At 43.4% G+C, this 18109-nt stretch overlaps 1 protein-coding gene across 1 annotated transcript; it reads left to right on the top strand.

Moving 5' to 3' along the window:
• The first annotated feature begins 3431 nt into the window (after window positions 1-3431).
• Window positions 3432-9103, top strand: LOC101415788 (leukocyte immunoglobulin-like receptor subfamily A member 5). The gene is given in 8 exon segments (XM_071209012.1): window positions 3432-3465; window positions 3627-3662; window positions 3801-3854; window positions 3857-3916; window positions 3919-4083; window positions 4228-4658; window positions 8515-8689; window positions 8835-9103. Coding segments are annotated over 8 exon segments (1092 nt in total). The 3' UTR covers window positions 8972-9103.
• Window positions 9104-18109: the final 9006 nt, after the last annotated feature.

The following is an 18109-nucleotide window of genomic DNA, read 5'->3' as shown; positions in this document are numbered from 1 at the left end:
ATTTGGATGGTTTTTATATCTTTTTCTTGCATATGTGCTTGAACAAGTACTTCGAACACAATGTTAAATAACAGTGTTAGTGGGCATTCTTGTCTTGTTCCCAATCTTAGAGGGAAAGCTTTTAGAACTTCACCATTGTATATGATGTTAGCTGTGGGTTTTTCATATATACCCTTTATTATGTTGAGGAAGTTTCTTTCTATCCCTGTCTTTTGTAGTGTTTTTATCAGGAAAGGGTGCTGTATTTTGTCAAATGCTTTTTCTGCATCTATACAGAAGATCGTGTGATTTTTTCTTTCGATCTGTTTATGTGGTGTATAACATTGACTAATTTTCTTATGTTGAATCATCTTTGCATTTCAGGAATGAAACCCACCCAGTCATAGTTTATAATTAGTTTGATGTGTTGTTGAATATGATTAGCAAGATATTTGTTGAGGATTTTAGCACCTAGGTTCCTTAGAGCGATTGGTATGTAGTTTTCCTTTTTTTTTTTTTAATATATTTTAAAGATTTCTTTTCATTTCTCCCCTTTCCCCATGCCCCACCCTGCTATTTTTGCTGTCTGTGTCCATTCACTGTGTGATCTTCTGTATCTATTTCTCTTTATGTCTTCTCTTCTCATTTTTTTCTTCTCTAGGATTTACTGGGATTCAATCCTTGGGACCTCTGATGTGGACAAAGTTTCCCCATTAATTGTGCCATCTCAGTTCCTGGCTTCTGCTGTACCCCTATGTCTCTCTTTTGTTGCATCATCATCTTGCTGTGTGACTCACTTGTGCAGGCGCTTGCTTGCCACAAGGGCACTCAGCTCGTCATGTGAGCACTCACACAGGCACTCAGCTGGCCATGGAGGCACTCGGCTCACAAGGTTGGCATTTGCACGGGCACTTGCTGCACCACACAGACAATGGCTCACCATGCAGGCATGCTTTCTCTTCTTATTTTTCAACAGGAGGCCCAGGGACCAAATCTGAGTCCATAGGGTCAGTGGTGACATCCCCTTCCTCATTTTGTATTTTGCATTTTCTCTGTTATCTGTTAGTCTAGCTAATGGTTTGTCAATTTTATTAATCTTCTCAAAGAACCAGTTTTTGGTTTTATTTTTCTAGTGCTTTCTTATTAATTTCATTTAGTTTTGCTCTAATCTTTACTATTTCCTTCTTTCTACTTCCTTTGGGGTTAGTTTGTTGTTCTTTTTCTAATTCCTCCAGGTGTATAGTTAGGTCTTACATTTTAGCTCTTCTTTTTTGATATGTGCATTTATGGCTATGAATTTCCCTCTCAGTACAGCTTTTGCTGCATCCCAGGGTTGGGATGAGCAACTTGGCCTTAACCCTAGACTCTAGTGGGTTCTGTCTATCCCAGGGTGCTGAGCTTCCATTTTTAACCACATGGTACTCCTTGTCTACCAGGGTTGCCCCAACACCAGATGGTCACAGGTCTCCCCCAAGTGGACACAGAACATGAATTAGCCCAGATGGTGGGTTTCGAGAGGGTCCCTGGGAGGAAATCAAAGATTGTTTTTGTTTTTTTAAAAGATTTTATTTATTTATTCCCTTCCCCACCCACCCACCCATTGTCTACCCTCTGTGTCCATTCACTGTGTATTCTTCTGTACCCACTTGTATTCTCATCAGGTGGTCCTGGGGATCTGTGTCTCTTTTTCTTGTGTCATCCTGCTGCATCAGCTCTCCATGTGCATGGCACCACTCCTGGGTAGGCTGCAGTTTTGCGCAGTGTGACTCTCCTCACTCACGGGCCACTCCTTGAGCAAGGGGCACCCTTATGCAGGGGCATCCCTGCATGGACTGGCACTCCTTGCACACAGCAGCCCTTTGCATGGGCGAGTTCACCACATGAGCCAGGAGACCCTGACTATTGAACCCTTGGACCTCCCATATGGTATGTGGATTCTCTATCTCTTAAGCCACATCCACTTCCCCAAAGATTGTTTTTTAATGCAATTCTAGTTAAGCTTCATGCTGGTAATGGCTCAGGTCAGTGAGCAGAGATATCCCAGTTTCCCACACAAACAAAGGGGTCAGCATAGAGCAACCAACTTTCCCAGAGCACTGATGTCTCTGCCCCATGAGTTCTCTGAGGTTCTCTTCCTGCAACCACTCAGACGTGCACCACCTCCCTCATGAACCCTGCTGGCCCCAGGCACCTTGGCCACTCTGCTCTGTCCTCTGTACTTGTTCTTCCTTCTCCATTTCAGGAATTTTAATTTCTCTTCTTCTACATAGGAGCATAGCTACAGGCTTCAGAAATATATAAGTAGCATTTCTTGGGATCTGGAGTGGTCAGGAGTTCATCAGTAGGCACTTCAAGAACCGTTCACCTTGACATGGAGTCTGGCACCTGATGCTCTCATGTCTCCATCCACCTGTCGTAATCTGCTCTGGAAATTAGCAAGGATCGACCCCTTTCAGGTTCCAGGGACCACTGACTGTCACAACCCCTCTCAGGACCAGGATTCACCATCTACATGCTCAAATGAGGACAGGAAGGACAGAGAAAGGACTTGACAGCTGAAATTCACGAAGAGTGCAGTATGGGTCAGGAATTCAATAAAAACAGCTTTTACACAAATAAGAGCACAAACCCAATTCATGTTTGCACAATCCTTGAAGACTGAGTCACAGGCTGAGGAGATTTCTGGCCTAGGAAATGAGGGCCACTGAGGAAACTAAGATGACCAGATGTCTGTTTCCAGGGAGAAGGAAAGAGGCTATTACTGAAAAAAAAACAAGGTGGGGGGCAGGGAAGTCCACAAAGGGGACCATTTAGAAAAAAAAGCGACACTGCAAAGCCAGGAGAAAATAATGTTTCTTTTCCTATTTCTCTGTTTTTCTTATACTCGTTGTTACAAAGTAACTCAACTTTAATTGTTCAGTTGTTGTAAAATGTTTGTCCCTTCTGCTCTGGGCTCTGCACAGAAGACTCTGCATCTCACTGAAGCATCTCCATGGAATGGAGAGACAAAGGCCAAGGATAATGACTCAAGAGCATCAGCAGTGGAAGAGCCAAAGGAGAGAGGCCCCACAGGGGAGGCTCTGACAGTGAGGAACATACGCACCTCACCATAGTTGGCCAGGAGGAGAAGATCAGAATTGGCACCAAGGTCTACTAGGCTGCTGCATACTGGTCTTTTGGAGATGAGGGCAGATCAGGCAAACAGTAGCTGGGGCCAGGGGAGACCCCATTTCTGTCTGAAATGTCATAAAATACCTGGAGCTCTGAGATCCACCCTTGGGAAACAAGAGCCAGCCTCCAGGGGAGGGACAGTTTTCCTTCTGTGAGGCTCATATTGCAACCCCGTGATCGGTAGGACCAGCCTCTGTGGCAACATCCTGTGTGTCTGTTCATCCTGCCAGGCACTGTGGTTTCATCCATCTGCACAACTGGACCCAGTGGAAGGAGACACCATGATGCCCACCCAAACAGCCCTGCTCTGCCTCGGTGAAATCTGAGATGGGGAGGAGGAGCACCAGTCTGGGAGGGTCCCCACCTCACAGGCAGACCTGGTCCACCAGGGGACCCCAGGGCTTGGAGGCTCAAGGGGAGAAGAGGAGCTGCTCAGGCTTCAGACTGCAAATGTCTCATGTGGAACTCTTTTCCAGGAATGAATCTGGGCCAGAGGACCCCAGTGCAGGCAGGTGAGTTGGCCCCAGAATTTCCAGCCTCCTGGATCTGGAACAATGCTGATAGAACTGGCAGGAGCTTTAGAGCTGAGAGGGCAGTAACCAAGGTTAGTGAAGAATTGCCTTAAAATGCAAACTCTGATTCCCTTCCAGAGACCCTCCCCAAACCCACCATGTGGGCTGAGCCAGGTTCTGTGATCACCCAGGGGGTCCTGTGACCATCTGGTGTCAGGGGACCCTGGAGGCTGAGGAGTACCATCTGAATAAAAATGAAGCCCAGCATTTTGGTACACACAGAACCCCCTGGAGTCCAGGGACAAGGCCAAGTTCCTCATCTCATCCATGACAGAGGACTACACAGGACGGTATTGCTGCCACTACCACAGCTCCAGAGGCTGGTCAGCACCCAGTGAGCCCCTGGAGCTGGTGGTGATGGGTGAGGGGACACTCAGGGGCCCCAGCCTCCGGCCTTGCTCTCAGGAACTAAGTCTCCTCTCAGGGGGTGTCTCCCTCTCACAGCCCACCCTGGGGAAATGGGGAGAGCAAGCCCCACAGAGCACAACTCCTCCTTCTCTCCTAGGAGCCTACAGGAAACCCACGCTCTCTGCACTGCCAGGCCCCGTCATGAGCTCAGGAGGGAACGTGACCCTCCAGTGTGGCTCATTGGAGGGGTTTGGAGGGTTTGTTCTGTCTGAGGAAGGAGAACACGGGAGCTCCTGGACCCTGGTTGCACAGCCACGCCTCAGGGGGCTGTTTCAGGCCCTGTTCCCTGTGGGGCCCGTGAGCCCCAGCCACAGGGGACCATTCAGATGCTACGGCTACTACAGGAACAGCCCCTGGGTGTGGTCAGAATCCAGTGAGCCCCTGGAGCTCCTGGTCTCAGGTGAGGAGCCCCCACCTGTCCCTCTGGGAATGGGCAGTTCAGGGCCCCACTCCAGGGCAGCTCTGAGACCAGTTGGGATGAAGGAAGCACAGAGGGAGGGTCTTCAGGAGAACCTAGCCCATCTGAGGGTAGGCAGAGACTGAGGTCGCTACCCCGGGGGCATCCCATATCCAATTAGCAGGTAGAAGTGGGCTGGAGCCAGTGTGAGAACAGGAGGAAATACAACCAGTCGGGAAGGGGAGGCAGAGGTCCCCACACCTGCTCACCTGCTCCTGTCTCATCTCAGCCTCGGGACCTCTGGGGTCCCAGCCCCTACACCAGCTTCTGTCCCCATGGCAGATGAAGTCACCATCACACCCAGGACTGAGCCAAACTCTAACCTCATCTCAGTGTAATTTCCTAAACTCAGGGAAGGGTCTGCTCCCAGAGAGAGGGGACATTAAGGGAGGGGAGCATGCGACTCCCAGGGACTCTGAGGTCAGTCAGTTGTCACCTCTGTGCTGGTCAGAGGAGAGGGAGATGTCCAGGGTCTAAGGCAGGAGGGACCAAGGATGCTGGGCTGGAGAGGGCAGAGGTCTGTCCTCACCTCCTGTCCACAGGGTCCAGCCCAAGGGTAGATGACAGGGAGCTGCTGAGTCTGGGGATTCGAGTGGGAGGGGTTCCCTGCCAAGGCCTCCTTGGGCATTTTGTGTTTTGACTTTTCTTTTGTCATAGCATTGCTTTCTCATTTATTTTGTAATCTTTCATTTCTGCAAAGATAATTTTACCTATACCAGACTCTGCAGTCCCCTATGGAATGATTTCATTGCATTCACAACCTCCCTCTGCTATATGACAGTATCTGGTAGTTCTGGCCTTTCTCCATTTGTCTTCTTTCTACTATTTTCCCAAATTTTTCTTGGAGTTGTTTCATGTAAACTTGTACAAATTTAATTTGAATTAATTGGACATATGAATTTAAAGTAATACTCTATATATTTATATCTTCACTGAGAAATGATTCAATTTATACCTTCATTATAAAGAATGAGCTTCTTAATATTTACTCTTCAAATTTAGGTACCACTTTCCAGATGGAATTTATTATTAGAGTGGAGAATTATTTTGATGTTTTGCTCCTAAAATCATGGAATTGCTTCAACTTATTTAATACTGTATAAATGAGGTCATTTCTATGTTTAAATATTGCTTGCTTGCTTGCTTGCTTGCTTGCTTTGCTTCTTCCTTTATTATTTTTAGGAGGTAATAGGGATTGAACCCAGGACCTCATGTATGGGAAGCTGTTGTTCAAACCACTGAGCTATAGCTGCTCTCCGAAGTCTTTTAAATAATAGCTAAATGTTCATGAAAAATTATTTATTTGGCATATTAATTTTATTTTCTATCATCCTACTTCCAAAGGTCTTTGATTAAAAACAATAGAGCTCTGGTAATTTACTATTAAAATATATTAACCCACAAGCTCCCAAGTGCTAAAGTTATTTCAAGATCTAACCTCTCTTTTTTTTTCTTTTTTTCTGTTTTTTTACTCTTTTTTTCTAAATGTTACATTTAAAAAATATGAGGTCACCATATTCCCCCCCACTCCCCTCACCCCACTTCTACCACATCAACAACCTCCTTCATCATCATGGGACAGTCGTTGCATTTGGTGAACACATTTTGGAGCACTGCTGCACCACATGGATAATAGTTTACACTGTAGTTTACACTCTCTCCAGTCCACCCAGTGAGCCATAGGAGGACATACAATGTCCAGCGTCTGTCCCTGCAGTACCACCCAGGACAACTCCAAGTCCTAAAAATGTTCCCACATCATATCTCTTCCTCTCTAACTTCTCTTTATGTCACACCAGGGGCTGGGGAGAGGAGGACTTCAAGAAGAGAGCTTCTCACAGGTTCTGCCCTAAGCTAATGAGGGAGGGGACATGGCACCCTCTCAACAGACAGCCCTTTGGTCGCCATTCTTCTCAGCCATCCCAACTAACTTGAGAAGATCTGGATCTAAAGCAGGGAGCAGAACACACTTCTAATGCTTGCGAGGGAATTTATGAACAGGAGTGGAAAAAGTGTCGCCTAGAATTTAAAGGGGGGTCCTTCCTGAGAAACAAGACTAACGCCCGGGGAATCCATGAGGACACCTGACAGGCACATCAGGAGGCCATCGGGGGGCACAGCCCTGGCGCCTGAGTAGGACCTGGTCCAGGTGGACAGGTATACAGCGGGAGAGAAGAATCCTCGGGTCTGCTCCAGAGACGCCTCCATGGAATTGCTTGACCGTCACCAGCAGCCCCACCAGGACCAGCTCCTTAGGGCTCTGCCAAGCCTCAGCCGGGGAGTGGGAGTGGGGAAAGTGCTGGGAGGCTAATCCACGAGCACATGCTGATGTTTGTAAGCTGCTTCCCCTACTTCCGCTGAGAGAACCACCTGGAAAGGATGGTGGTGAGAATGTTGAAACACACTTGGTACTGCCATCACTGCAGATACTAAGGAAAGAGGGTGCAAGGAATACCACAGGAAGTGCTGAAGAAAGATGAGTGAAAGCAAAGCTTTGATTCAAAACAGAAAAAAAAGGAGCTAGATTTGAGGCATATGGAAAGAAAAAGTTCTCTACATGGAGAGCAGGTAAAAGTCCTGTGAGCCAAACAGGTCCTCATTACAGTCAGAACTGAGCCTACAGAAAGGGCATCTGTGCCACGTGTGGAAAATGGTTTAGATACACGAAACTGCAATCAAACAAGTGCCTAGTTGTCTTTTCTATATGTTCCTACTTTCTGCTTTGAATTCTCAAGGCATAACATAGATGTTTATATGAAAAATAGCATGTTTTAAGACAAGAATTTAGTTTAAACCAGGAAAGCTGAGGGGTGTTCATCCTTTTGCTCTAAGGAAGTTCTGAACAGAAAAAATGTTAACTAATCTTCTGAATTGTTATTTTCTCTACAAGCATTTCATCAAATTCGAACAAGTGAGACATTTAATGAAAAAATTTTCCAATTCTATGTACACTTTTTATTTAACGTTATTCATATCATTCTTTTTTCCCTGCCTCCACTTTATTTATAAAAGATGAGATGATTATAGATATTTTGCTCTTATACTCTTTTCCTCATTCCCTTTTTGCCTAGCTCTTAGAACCAGCAGTCCCTTAATTAATTGCAGTTTCACAGGGTATTTAAGCATTTGAGACCATCAAAGCTAAATGGATCCTTAGTAATTAGCCCATACTCAAATCAAAGACCAGTTGGATTTTTTATTTTTTAAATTTGTTCTTGAAGTCATAGTGCCAAGTCCTTTGATATAAGAATGAAAGCAATGTGTCCAAAGGCATACATTGTATTTCAGAACAATGCATATAATATATATTACCTTCAATTCAGACTATCACTAAAGACAGACAAACAGAGTCCGTACATGATGACATGTCATGAAAATGAATCACTACTTGGGAAAGATCTTTGAAGGAGAAACTAAACTGTTTGAAACCCCTCCAACAAAAAGAAATAAATAGAAATAGCAAAAAGTAAATAATATAAAAAACAAAAAAGTATATCAACCAGAAGAAAGTGGAAATTATACTTATTTCCAAACTATATACCTTTTCCTCTGATTTCAAATATCATATACTGATGGAGTAAAATATAATTCAGTTTCACTTTAATAAAGCAGCTGCATTTTTATCCCATATTATTTTCAGGCAAGCCCATCAAAAATCTACATTTTATTACTATAGCACTATTGGCCCACACATTTAAATCTGGTTTCCCATTACATTAGGGTTCTACTGGGAAAGAATTCTTTTCCTGAAAGTTTTACATGTCCTGAACGATGAGTTTTATTTTGATTTATTGTCATGATGATCTGCTTTTAAAAGGCTTCTTGGTATTAAATATATGGAAATTAATGCAAAAAATTAACCAAACCTGAGCTCTTAGGGCATGTTCCACTGTACTCAAAATCCAAATTTGATCTCAAAGATCACAGAAGCCTGTAAGAATCAAAGGGCGAGAGGAAGGTTTACTAAGGAACCACATCAAAGATACTTCAGGAGAAGCAAGAGAATTTAAGAACACAGGACCCCTTTCCTCTTCAACTTCTCACATATGCCCTTTTTGTTGTTTTTTCAGCCCACCACAATACAAGCCAGACTCCAAGAGTGGTGAGTAAGGGGATTCTCAGTTAAGGGGTGGGACACACAGGCACAAGACCTGTCAAGGGGAGGTGCACAACTGGATGGACATTAGAGCCCCTAAGGTGAAATCAGCCTCACTAACATTTCTAACCTCCAAGTCCATACTTCCTAGGCTCTGCCTCCCATGACTACACAGTGGAGAATCTCATCCAAATGGGCGTAGCTGGATTGGTCTTAGTAGGAATCGGGGTGCTGCGACTTCAGGTTTGGCACAGCCAGACAAGGACCCAAGATGCAGGCAGGTCATGATCACAAGAGGAAATGAGTGCACCATGCAGAGTGGGAGAGTTTGGAAAAGAGCTGAGGCATCCAGTGGTTCTGGAAGGAAACTCACAGACAGTGTGAACTTGTCTGTGAGAATCCGTATGGGAATGTGCATCCTTTGGGTGCAGGATAATGTCTGGTGAGCTCCCCGTAGAGTACTCTTATGCCATTAAACTGCGGTTCTTTCCCTTTCCCATAGTTGACTCTCCTTGGCCCTGCCATCCTCATCCCTATGACATCAGACTCCATTCCACAGGGCAGGTTGGGGTCCCCAACTCAACATGCCTTCCTGCTCTGTCCCACTTTCACAGGTAATACGTATTTCTTTCTTTCTAATTAGAACATTCTATAACCTGTACTATCGATTCAAAATCTCTTCAGCTCACATCACAAAACCTGGTTGCAGTAACAGAATAAATGAGTTAAAAGTCAGATTCTAGTCTGCACAGGATAAAAAATGACGCTCTGACACCCTCTTCAGATCGCACAAGCCTTTCATACTTCCTTAGGTGCTACCTGGAGTAGTTTCCTATAAATATCACCACTTGGAATCAACTCCTTAGTGTTTGAATAGACAGCCTAGTGGTAGGATGATAAACCAGCTCTCTGAAAATGCATTAAGTGGACGATTCTGTGACAGTAAGTACGCTGACAGTATTGTGTAATTTCCACCATTGTCTATTTCCACACTAATTTCATATCCAAAAGTGAAAGTCATGCCCATTAAGCAACAACAACACACTCCACCTACCCCCCATCTCTGGGAACTCCTGTTCTGCTTTCTGTTTCTATGAATTTGCCTATTCTAAGTATTTCATATCAGAGAAATTATACAGTATTTGTCTTTTTATGTCTGGCTTTGTCTTCAAGGTTCAGGCACATTGTAGCATGCATCAGCTTTCTGTTCTTTCTGTTGCTGAATAGTATTTAATTCTATGCTTTTATCTCATTTTCTGTTTCCCTCATCTATTGATAGATACTTAGTTTCCTTCAACCTTTTGTTGTGAATAATACTTCAATGGGCATTGGTGCAAAAACATATGTTCAACTTCCTGCTTTCATTTCTTTTGGGTATATACCTAGAAGTGGATTGGCAGGATCATAACAGTATTTCTATGTTTAACTTCCTGAGGAACTGCCAGTTTCCACGTAGCTGCAGCATTTTACATTCCCACCAACAATGTATGAGGGTCCCTATTTCTTGCATCCACTCCAACACCTGCTATTTTCTGGGTTGTATTTTTAAAAAGAATAGCCAAAATAGTGTGTGTAAAGAGGTATTTCACTATAGTTTTCTATTGCAGTTTTCTAATAACTAATGATGTTGAACATCTTTTTCTATGCTTATTGGCCATTTGTATTTCTTCTTTGGAGAAAAGACCAGTCAAATCCTTCGCCTATGGCTTAATCTGTTTGTTGGTCATTTTTGTTTAGTGCTAGGAACTCTTTATATTCTGGACACTAAACCTTTCAATATATAGTTTCTGAATAATTTTTCCCATTCTGTACTGACTTCTCACTTTCTTAATAAATTTCTTTGATGCACAAAAGCTTTTTAATTTAGATAAAGTCCATTTTTTCTATTTTTTCTTTTGTTGCTGGTGTTATGGTTGTAAAATCTAAAATCCCTTTGCCTATCGCAAGGTTCTGAAGACATTTCCCTCCATTTCTTTTTACTAGTTTCATAGTAGAAGCATGTATATATTGGCTATTGACACATTTTGAACTCACTTTTTTATATGGTGATAGATAGGGGTCCACATTAATTCTTTTGTTAGTGGATTTCCAGTTGACCTTGCACCATTTGCTGAAAAGAGTATTTTTCTTCATTGTATGCACTTGGTGCCCTTGTAGAAAATCAACTAGTTCTAGATGTGTGGATTTATTTCTGGGCTCCCAGGTTTACTCTATTGGACTTTTTCTAACTTTGTGCTTGTACCACAGATTTAAATAATTTCACTTTGAGGTACTGTCTTTTCTTTTTCTTCATGTTTTTTAATAGTTGGAGAGTTGTATGCTTACAGAAAACTCATACAAATAGTACCATTTTGATACTAATAGACTTTCCTTTTTCTCTATATTTTTCAGTTATTTTCTTAGTAGTTATCATTGTAATTAAAATTATCATCTGTAATAGTCAGTCAAAAGGGTGCTGATACAAAGTACCAGAAATCTGTTGATTTTTATAAAGGATATTTATTTGGGGTAGGAGCTTACAGTCACAAGGTCATAAAGTGTAAGTTACTTCCCTCACCAAAGTATCCTGCCACAAGTTGAAACAAGATGGCTGCCAGGCTCTGTGAGGGTTCAGCCTTCCTCTTCTTAAGATTCCATGGTCCAGCTGCTTCCAACCTCAGCTGTAGGTTGGGATAAATCTCATCTCCCTGCCAGGGCTCATTTCTCTCTGGGCTCAGCAGCAGCTGTACACTATCGGGCTCTCTGTCTTCCCGGGGCCTCTGCCATGTCTATGGTCCCGTGGCTATTCCTCTGTGTTCTTCTCCAGTGTATTTACATACCGGGAATCCAGCATCAAAACTCAAACTCTCTCTTCTGCGTGTGGTTTTCTCTGTGAGTCCTCACCCACCAATCAAGGCGGCAGGGACTCAACGTCGTACTGAAGTGGCCAAATTAAAGCCTTAATCATAATTTAATCAAGTAAAAGTGAAGCCTCTGAATTTAATAAAACCAAAGGGTAACACACTCAGGGGAACAAACCAGTTTACAAAAATAATCCAATATCTATTTTTGGAATTCCTAAGCAATGCCAAACTGCTACATCTCAAATTAATAACATCTCAAATTAATAACAACCTAGTTCAACTAGTACCAACCTCGTCTCTCTCCTCCTACATATCTCCATCCATCTGCCTGTATATTATTATTTCTCCGATTATATCTTTCTATATACCATATCCATTTAACATAGATGTTAAATATTATTTTAAGTGTTTGCCTATTAACACATCACCTTCATAGCAACGACAGATAAAGATACCACAAGAAAACAAAATTACAGACCTTGTGAATACAGAGGCAAAAATCCTCAACAAAATAGAAGCAAAGTGAATCCAAAAACTCTATACCCATTGATCAAGGGGGATTTATGCCAGGTATGCAGGGATGAATTAATGTAGCACAGCACATTAACAAAATGAAGGGAAACAACCAGGTGATCATTTCAATTTATGCAGAAAAGGAACCTGACGAAATCCAGCACCTTTTCTTGATTAATAAAAAACACTTAGAAAAATAAGAATAGAAGGAAACTTAACTCAACATGATAAAAGGTATATATGAACAACCCATACATAACATCAAAATAAATAGTGAAGGACTGAAAGGTTTTCCCCTAAGATCGGGAACAAGACAAGGATGCGCACAGTCAAATTCTCATTCCAAATTGGGTTTAAAGTTCTTCCTAGAGCACTTAGGCAAGAGAAAGAAAGAAAAGGCATCCAAATTGGAAACAAAGAACTAAAACTTTCCCTATTTGCAGTTGACATGACCCTATATAAAGTCCTGAAAAATCCAAATCAAAGTTAGTAGAAAAAAACAAATTCAGCAAAATGTCAGGGTAGAGGCAAAAATCAATGTGTTTCTATGCTCTAGTAATGACCAATTTGAAGAGAAAATCAAGAAAAAATCTATTTACAATAATAACAGAAAGAATAAAAAATTTATGAATAAATCAAACCAAGGATGTAAAGGACTTGAACACAGAAACCTACAAAACATTCCTAAAGGAATCAAAGACCTCAATATATGGAAGGGCGTCACACTTATGGAGAAATAGATTAGCACATTCCTAGAGTCAGAAATTAGAATACAGGTTATCAAGGGCCCAGGAGCAGGTGTGGAAGGGGGAGGTAATGCTTAAATTGTACAGTTTCCATTTGGGGTGATCGAAATGTTTTGTTAATGGATGGTGGTGATGGCAGCACAGGATTTGAATGTAATTAACACCACAAAAAAATTATATATTTGAATGTGCTTAAAAGGGGAAATTTTAGGTTGTATATGTGTTACTAGAATCGAAATTTTTAAAAAAACAACATAGGACTGAACACAAGAAACACTAATGCAAACCCTGGACTATAATTAATAGTACAATTTTTTTTATTGTTTGCTTTATTAATATGTATCAGTAAAATGGATTTCCTGCCTCTGCAGGCATAGCAGCTGTAGCTGCCCTGTCTTAGCTATGTCGTGGGTGGTGGATAGCAAGAGGCACCCGCTGAGTGCTCCTGGACTGTGAACCCCCTGAATTCTGGCAGCTGCACAGTCCGCCCAGCCCCCAGCTGCCCCTGGGGGGCCATGAGGTGCGCAGTGGTCCCCACCTGCTCCAGTGCAGACCCTTCACGCAGGAAGCCATGTCTTACCACGGCTGTAAGAATAGTCTGGGGAGACTTGGGGACAGTGGGGGGGGAGGGGCAGTAACCTTGGTGGGCACCCAGGGCAGCGCTTGCCAGACTCTCAGTGCCATGGGCGCAGCTCGGCACTTTTCCAGCCAGAAGGGCCAGGCCTGGGCGCCTTCACACTGGACCAGCACGGGGGCCCAGAAAGTCAGGAGGCACAGGCGTGCTTCACTGGCTCCTGGCCTGCTTGGCCAGGCCCTGGAACTGTCCAGAAGATGCACTTGTGTAGCTCAGGGAGTTGAGGGTGGCAGGCACCCCTGCAGGTGGGCCTGTAGAACCCGGGCGGCACCGGGATGAGTGGGTGGGTGGATGGATGCAGACGGACCATTGGACTGGATTTCCTCCAGGAGCACTCCTGCTGCCGCATCCTTAACCGCTGCGGCTGCTAGAGCTACGGGGAGCCAAGGCACTTTCCAGTACAATTTTAATAGTATTCTTTCAATAATTGTAACAAATATACCCACTAATGCAAGATGTTAAATGAGGAAGGAGCATTATGGGAACTCTGTACTTTCTACAAGGTTTTTTTCCCTGAAACCTAAAATTTCTCAATAAAAAGTACATGGGCTATGGAATGAGAAGATCGAATGTATACATATATACTGAGTTTCAGAAGGAAAGAAGAAGTGTGAATGATGTCTGACAGCAGTCCTGGAGAGGAGAATTATGTGGAGATTAAAAAGAAAAGATAAATGCTAGAGTATACATTTAAATTGAAACCTGTATCACACTTCATGATACAATAGAGAGCAGGGTGACCGGACTTCTCATCAGAAGAATTGATGCCAGAAGGTATTGGAAAAATACCTTCAAGGAATTAATTGTGAGTAAATTGTTCTATACAGTTACCAGGCCAGAAAGCATAAGTTCCTTCCCTTACCACAGTCTGTTGCCATGTGCTGGAGCAAGATGGCTGATAACATTTGCCAAGAGTTCAGGCTTCCTGGTTTCCTGTCTTCCAGGGCTTGTTTCTCTTCAAGCTCACCTGCTCTGCTCCTCTGTGTTGGAGATTTGGACCCGAAGAGTATTGGGAATGAAAGAAAGTGAAAGAAAGAAAAAGAAAGAACGAGAGAGCTGGGATCCGGGGGTCTGCGAGTAATAACTCCTCAGACAACTTTATTGTTTACAAGGGGCTCTCTATATACCCCAGTGTACGTGACAATAAGCAGAAATATGTAGTGTATGTGACATCAAGCAGCAACACGTATTAACTATCAGCATTACCCATAGTCTAAGGAATTTTTAAAAATCTTATCTCAAAGTACAAAGTCTAAGTGTTCTATTCACTGCAAAAGGTGTGTGCTCATCTTTTCTTTCAGCCTTTAACAGCTTCATCCCATTTGCCAGGAACTCTTAATTACCGCATTCCTTAGGTTGCAAGCATAGCCATGGAGATAGCACTAGCGTGGAGACAGCACGTCTCTCCTTGAGAGGCCACTGTGCCTCAGTTTCCAACACTCTGTATCCTTAATTCCCAGACTCCAAGTAAAACTTCAACCTCCCTTCTCTAGGGTGTGGTTTCTATGTGAGTCCCTGCCCACCAAGGAGGCAGGAATGCAATGTCCTACTGATGCGGCCCAATCAAAGCCTTACTCATTATTTGATCAAGTAAAATTGAAAACTTTGTTTTTTTTTGTTTTTTTTTTTGTTTTTTGTTTTAAAGATTTATTTTTATTTATTTAATTCCCCTCCCCTCCCCCGGTTGTCTGTTTTCTGTGTCTTTTTGCTGCGTCTTGTTTCTTTGTCCGCTTCTGTTGTCAGTCAGCGGCACGGGAAGTGTGGGCGGCACCATTCCTGGGCAGGCTGCTCCCTCCTTCGCGCTGGGCGGCTCTCCTTATGGGTGCACTCCTTGCACGTGGGGCTCCCTCACGCGGGGGACACCGGGGGACACCCTTGCGTGGCACGGCACTCCTTGCGCGCATCAGCACTGCGCATGGGCCAGCTCCACACGGGTCAAGGAGGCCCGGGGCTTGAACCGCGGACCTCCCATGTGGTAGACGGACGCCCTAACCACTGGGCCAAAGTCCGTTTCCCATGAAAACTTTGAATATAATCTAATATGCCCAGAGTAAAAGACCTGTTCACAAACATAGTCCAGTATTTATTTTTCAAATTCACAAACAATGCCAAACTGTTACACTCCACCCTCTGAATTCCAAAAAGACATTATGATATTCAAAAACTGTTACATCATGCAATGGACACAACCAATCCAATGTCCACAGAGAAAATGTGGAATGGGTGTGGGAAGGGTAGCCATGGTGACTGCTGGGTTTGGGGAATGGGAGGAAGAGATGAGATGTGGAGGCGTTTTTGGGACGTGGAGTTGTCCTGGGTGGTGCTTCATGGACAATTACAGGACATTTTAGATCCCCCCAGGGCCCACTGGATGGAACGGGGGAGAGTGTGGGCTATGATGTGGACCATTGACTACGGGGTGCAGTGATGTTCAGAGATGTACTTACTGGGTGCAATGGATGTCTCACGATGATGGGAGAGAGTGTTGCTGTGGGGGGAGTGGGGGGTGGGGGCGGTGGGGTTGATTGGGACCTCGTATTTTTTTAGTATAATTTGTAAAAATAAATAATTTTAAGTAAAAAAAACTGTTACATCAGTAACAATGCAAGTACAAAATCATATCACAATCAATTTAAAGAAATACAGTTTGTCTTGGGGCAAAGTCCTGTCCAGCTGTAGACCTCTAAATATTTACAAAACATTTTATCTGCTCCCAATACACAAATGGACAAAGGATAAACATTTCCATTACAATAAGGAGAATTTGGGAGGGAAACATGAGTCATGGGTCCTCTACAGCTCAGTAAAATGGCAGGGCATCCTCCATTTGATTTCAAGATCTAAGAGTCATTCTTAAGATGATAGTTTCTTCTCCTGCGGGCACAAGGGGACTGACCCTCTCAACAGGCTTGCTCCATGGCTATTTTCTTGGTATCACCCTCATCAAGCATCTGGGGAGACCTCACCCTCGAAGAACTTTGGAGGAATTGCCGCACTTTACCCAGTCTTTGGGTTAGAGTCTTAACCCCCCTAGTGCAATGAAATGAAGATGACATCCTCCCCAACTTTTGGCATATAGGCTCAACCCTCTCAGAGCAATAAATTGAACACCTGGCCTTCCCTAATCCATGGGGGACAGATCCGCCCCTCTCAGACCTATGACCTGGTGACTTTAACCTCCCTAATCCTTGGGGAATGTGCTCCACCTTCTTTGTAACCTGGAGCAGCAAATCTTTCCCTGAACATCAGTCAGGAACAGCCACCCTCTTCAACTGCCCAGGCAAACTCACCCTCTCTGTACACATGGGTGAGGTTCCTCTCCTGGCCCAAGGTGATGTCCTCATTCCAGATCTCAGTTTCCATGGCTTTCCTCTTAAAGCTGTTTCTCCTTCAATCTCTACTTTCCAAGTCCTTTTTAGTCCAAGCCGACAGTGGTTTCGTTCATACAGCCCTCTCAAAAACCTTGTTGATTTAGCATGCAAGAAGCAGGGGTCCAAGCCATCAGACTAAGACTTTCCACAAGTCTTTCTGAGATAATGGCATCTCCAATCCTGATTTACAAGTTCAAGTTTAGTTAAATCCTCACATGGGGCTCTATCATCTGGGAGATTGATTTCCAGAGGCTTGGAATTTCCAGAAGCAGTTTCTGTTTTCTTTGAGCCCAACAGTTTAGCCCTCAGCTTATCTGTCTCATCTAGCATTTTACTATAAGCTGCAAGGAGAAGTCAAGACACATTCTCTGAGTTTATTTTGGAAAGGTCTTCAGCTAAATGCCCAGGTTTGCCATTTCAAATTCTACTTTCCATAAAACAACAGGAGTTATCTTGCTAAGTACTCTGTGACTTTAAAACACAGATCATCTTTCCTCCAATTTCCAATATAGTCTCATCATTTACTTCTAAAGCATCATAAAAAGTCTTTTTAGAGTCCATACTACTATCAACAGCTCTTCAAAGCACTGTAGGTCTTTTGTACCAAGCATCTCACAATTCCTCCAAAATATACCACTTGCCCATTTATTAAACCTTTCCAGCAGTTCGGTAATTGCAAAAGCACTACCCCACTACTGGTACCAAATTCTGTATTACTCAGCTAAAGGGGTGCTGACGCAAAATAACAGAAGTCTCTTGGCTTTTGTGAAGGGTATTTATTTGAGGTAGAAGCTTACAGTTACAAGGTCATAAAGCATAAGTTTCTTCCCTCACCAAAGTCTGTTACCACGTTTTGGAGCAAGGTGGCTGATGACGTTTGCCAAGGATTCAGGCTTACTGGGTTCCTCTCTTCCTGGGACTTGATTTTCTCTGGGCTTAGCTGCTCTGCTCCTCTGTATAGTTAATTCCCAGACTCCAGCTCAAAACTCCAGCATCCTTTCTCTGCGGTGCAGTTTCTCCCTGAGTGCCTGCCCACCAAGGGGGTAGGAATGCAATGTTCTACTGACGTGGCCCAATCCAAGCTGTACTCATTATGTAATCATATAAAAGTGAAACATCTCAATCCATTTTAACCTAATATGCCCAAAGAAAAAGACCACTTCACAAGCAGAATTCAGTATCTACGTTTGGAATTCACAATGCCAAACTGCTACAGTTACCATATGTATAATGATTAAGTCATTTATTTAAGTATTATTAAATAGTCCCTTCCACCAAAATCAGAGTTATTTACCAAAGTCTCACTTGAAAAGTCAACC

Source organism: Dasypus novemcinctus, chromosome 18 (genome assembly GCF_030445035.2).
Source record: "Dasypus novemcinctus isolate mDasNov1 chromosome 18, mDasNov1.1.hap2, whole genome shotgun sequence".
Taxonomy (NCBI): Eukaryota; Metazoa; Chordata; class Mammalia; order Cingulata; family Dasypodidae; genus Dasypus; species Dasypus novemcinctus.
This window is presented reverse-complemented; position numbering and strand designations above follow the sequence as displayed.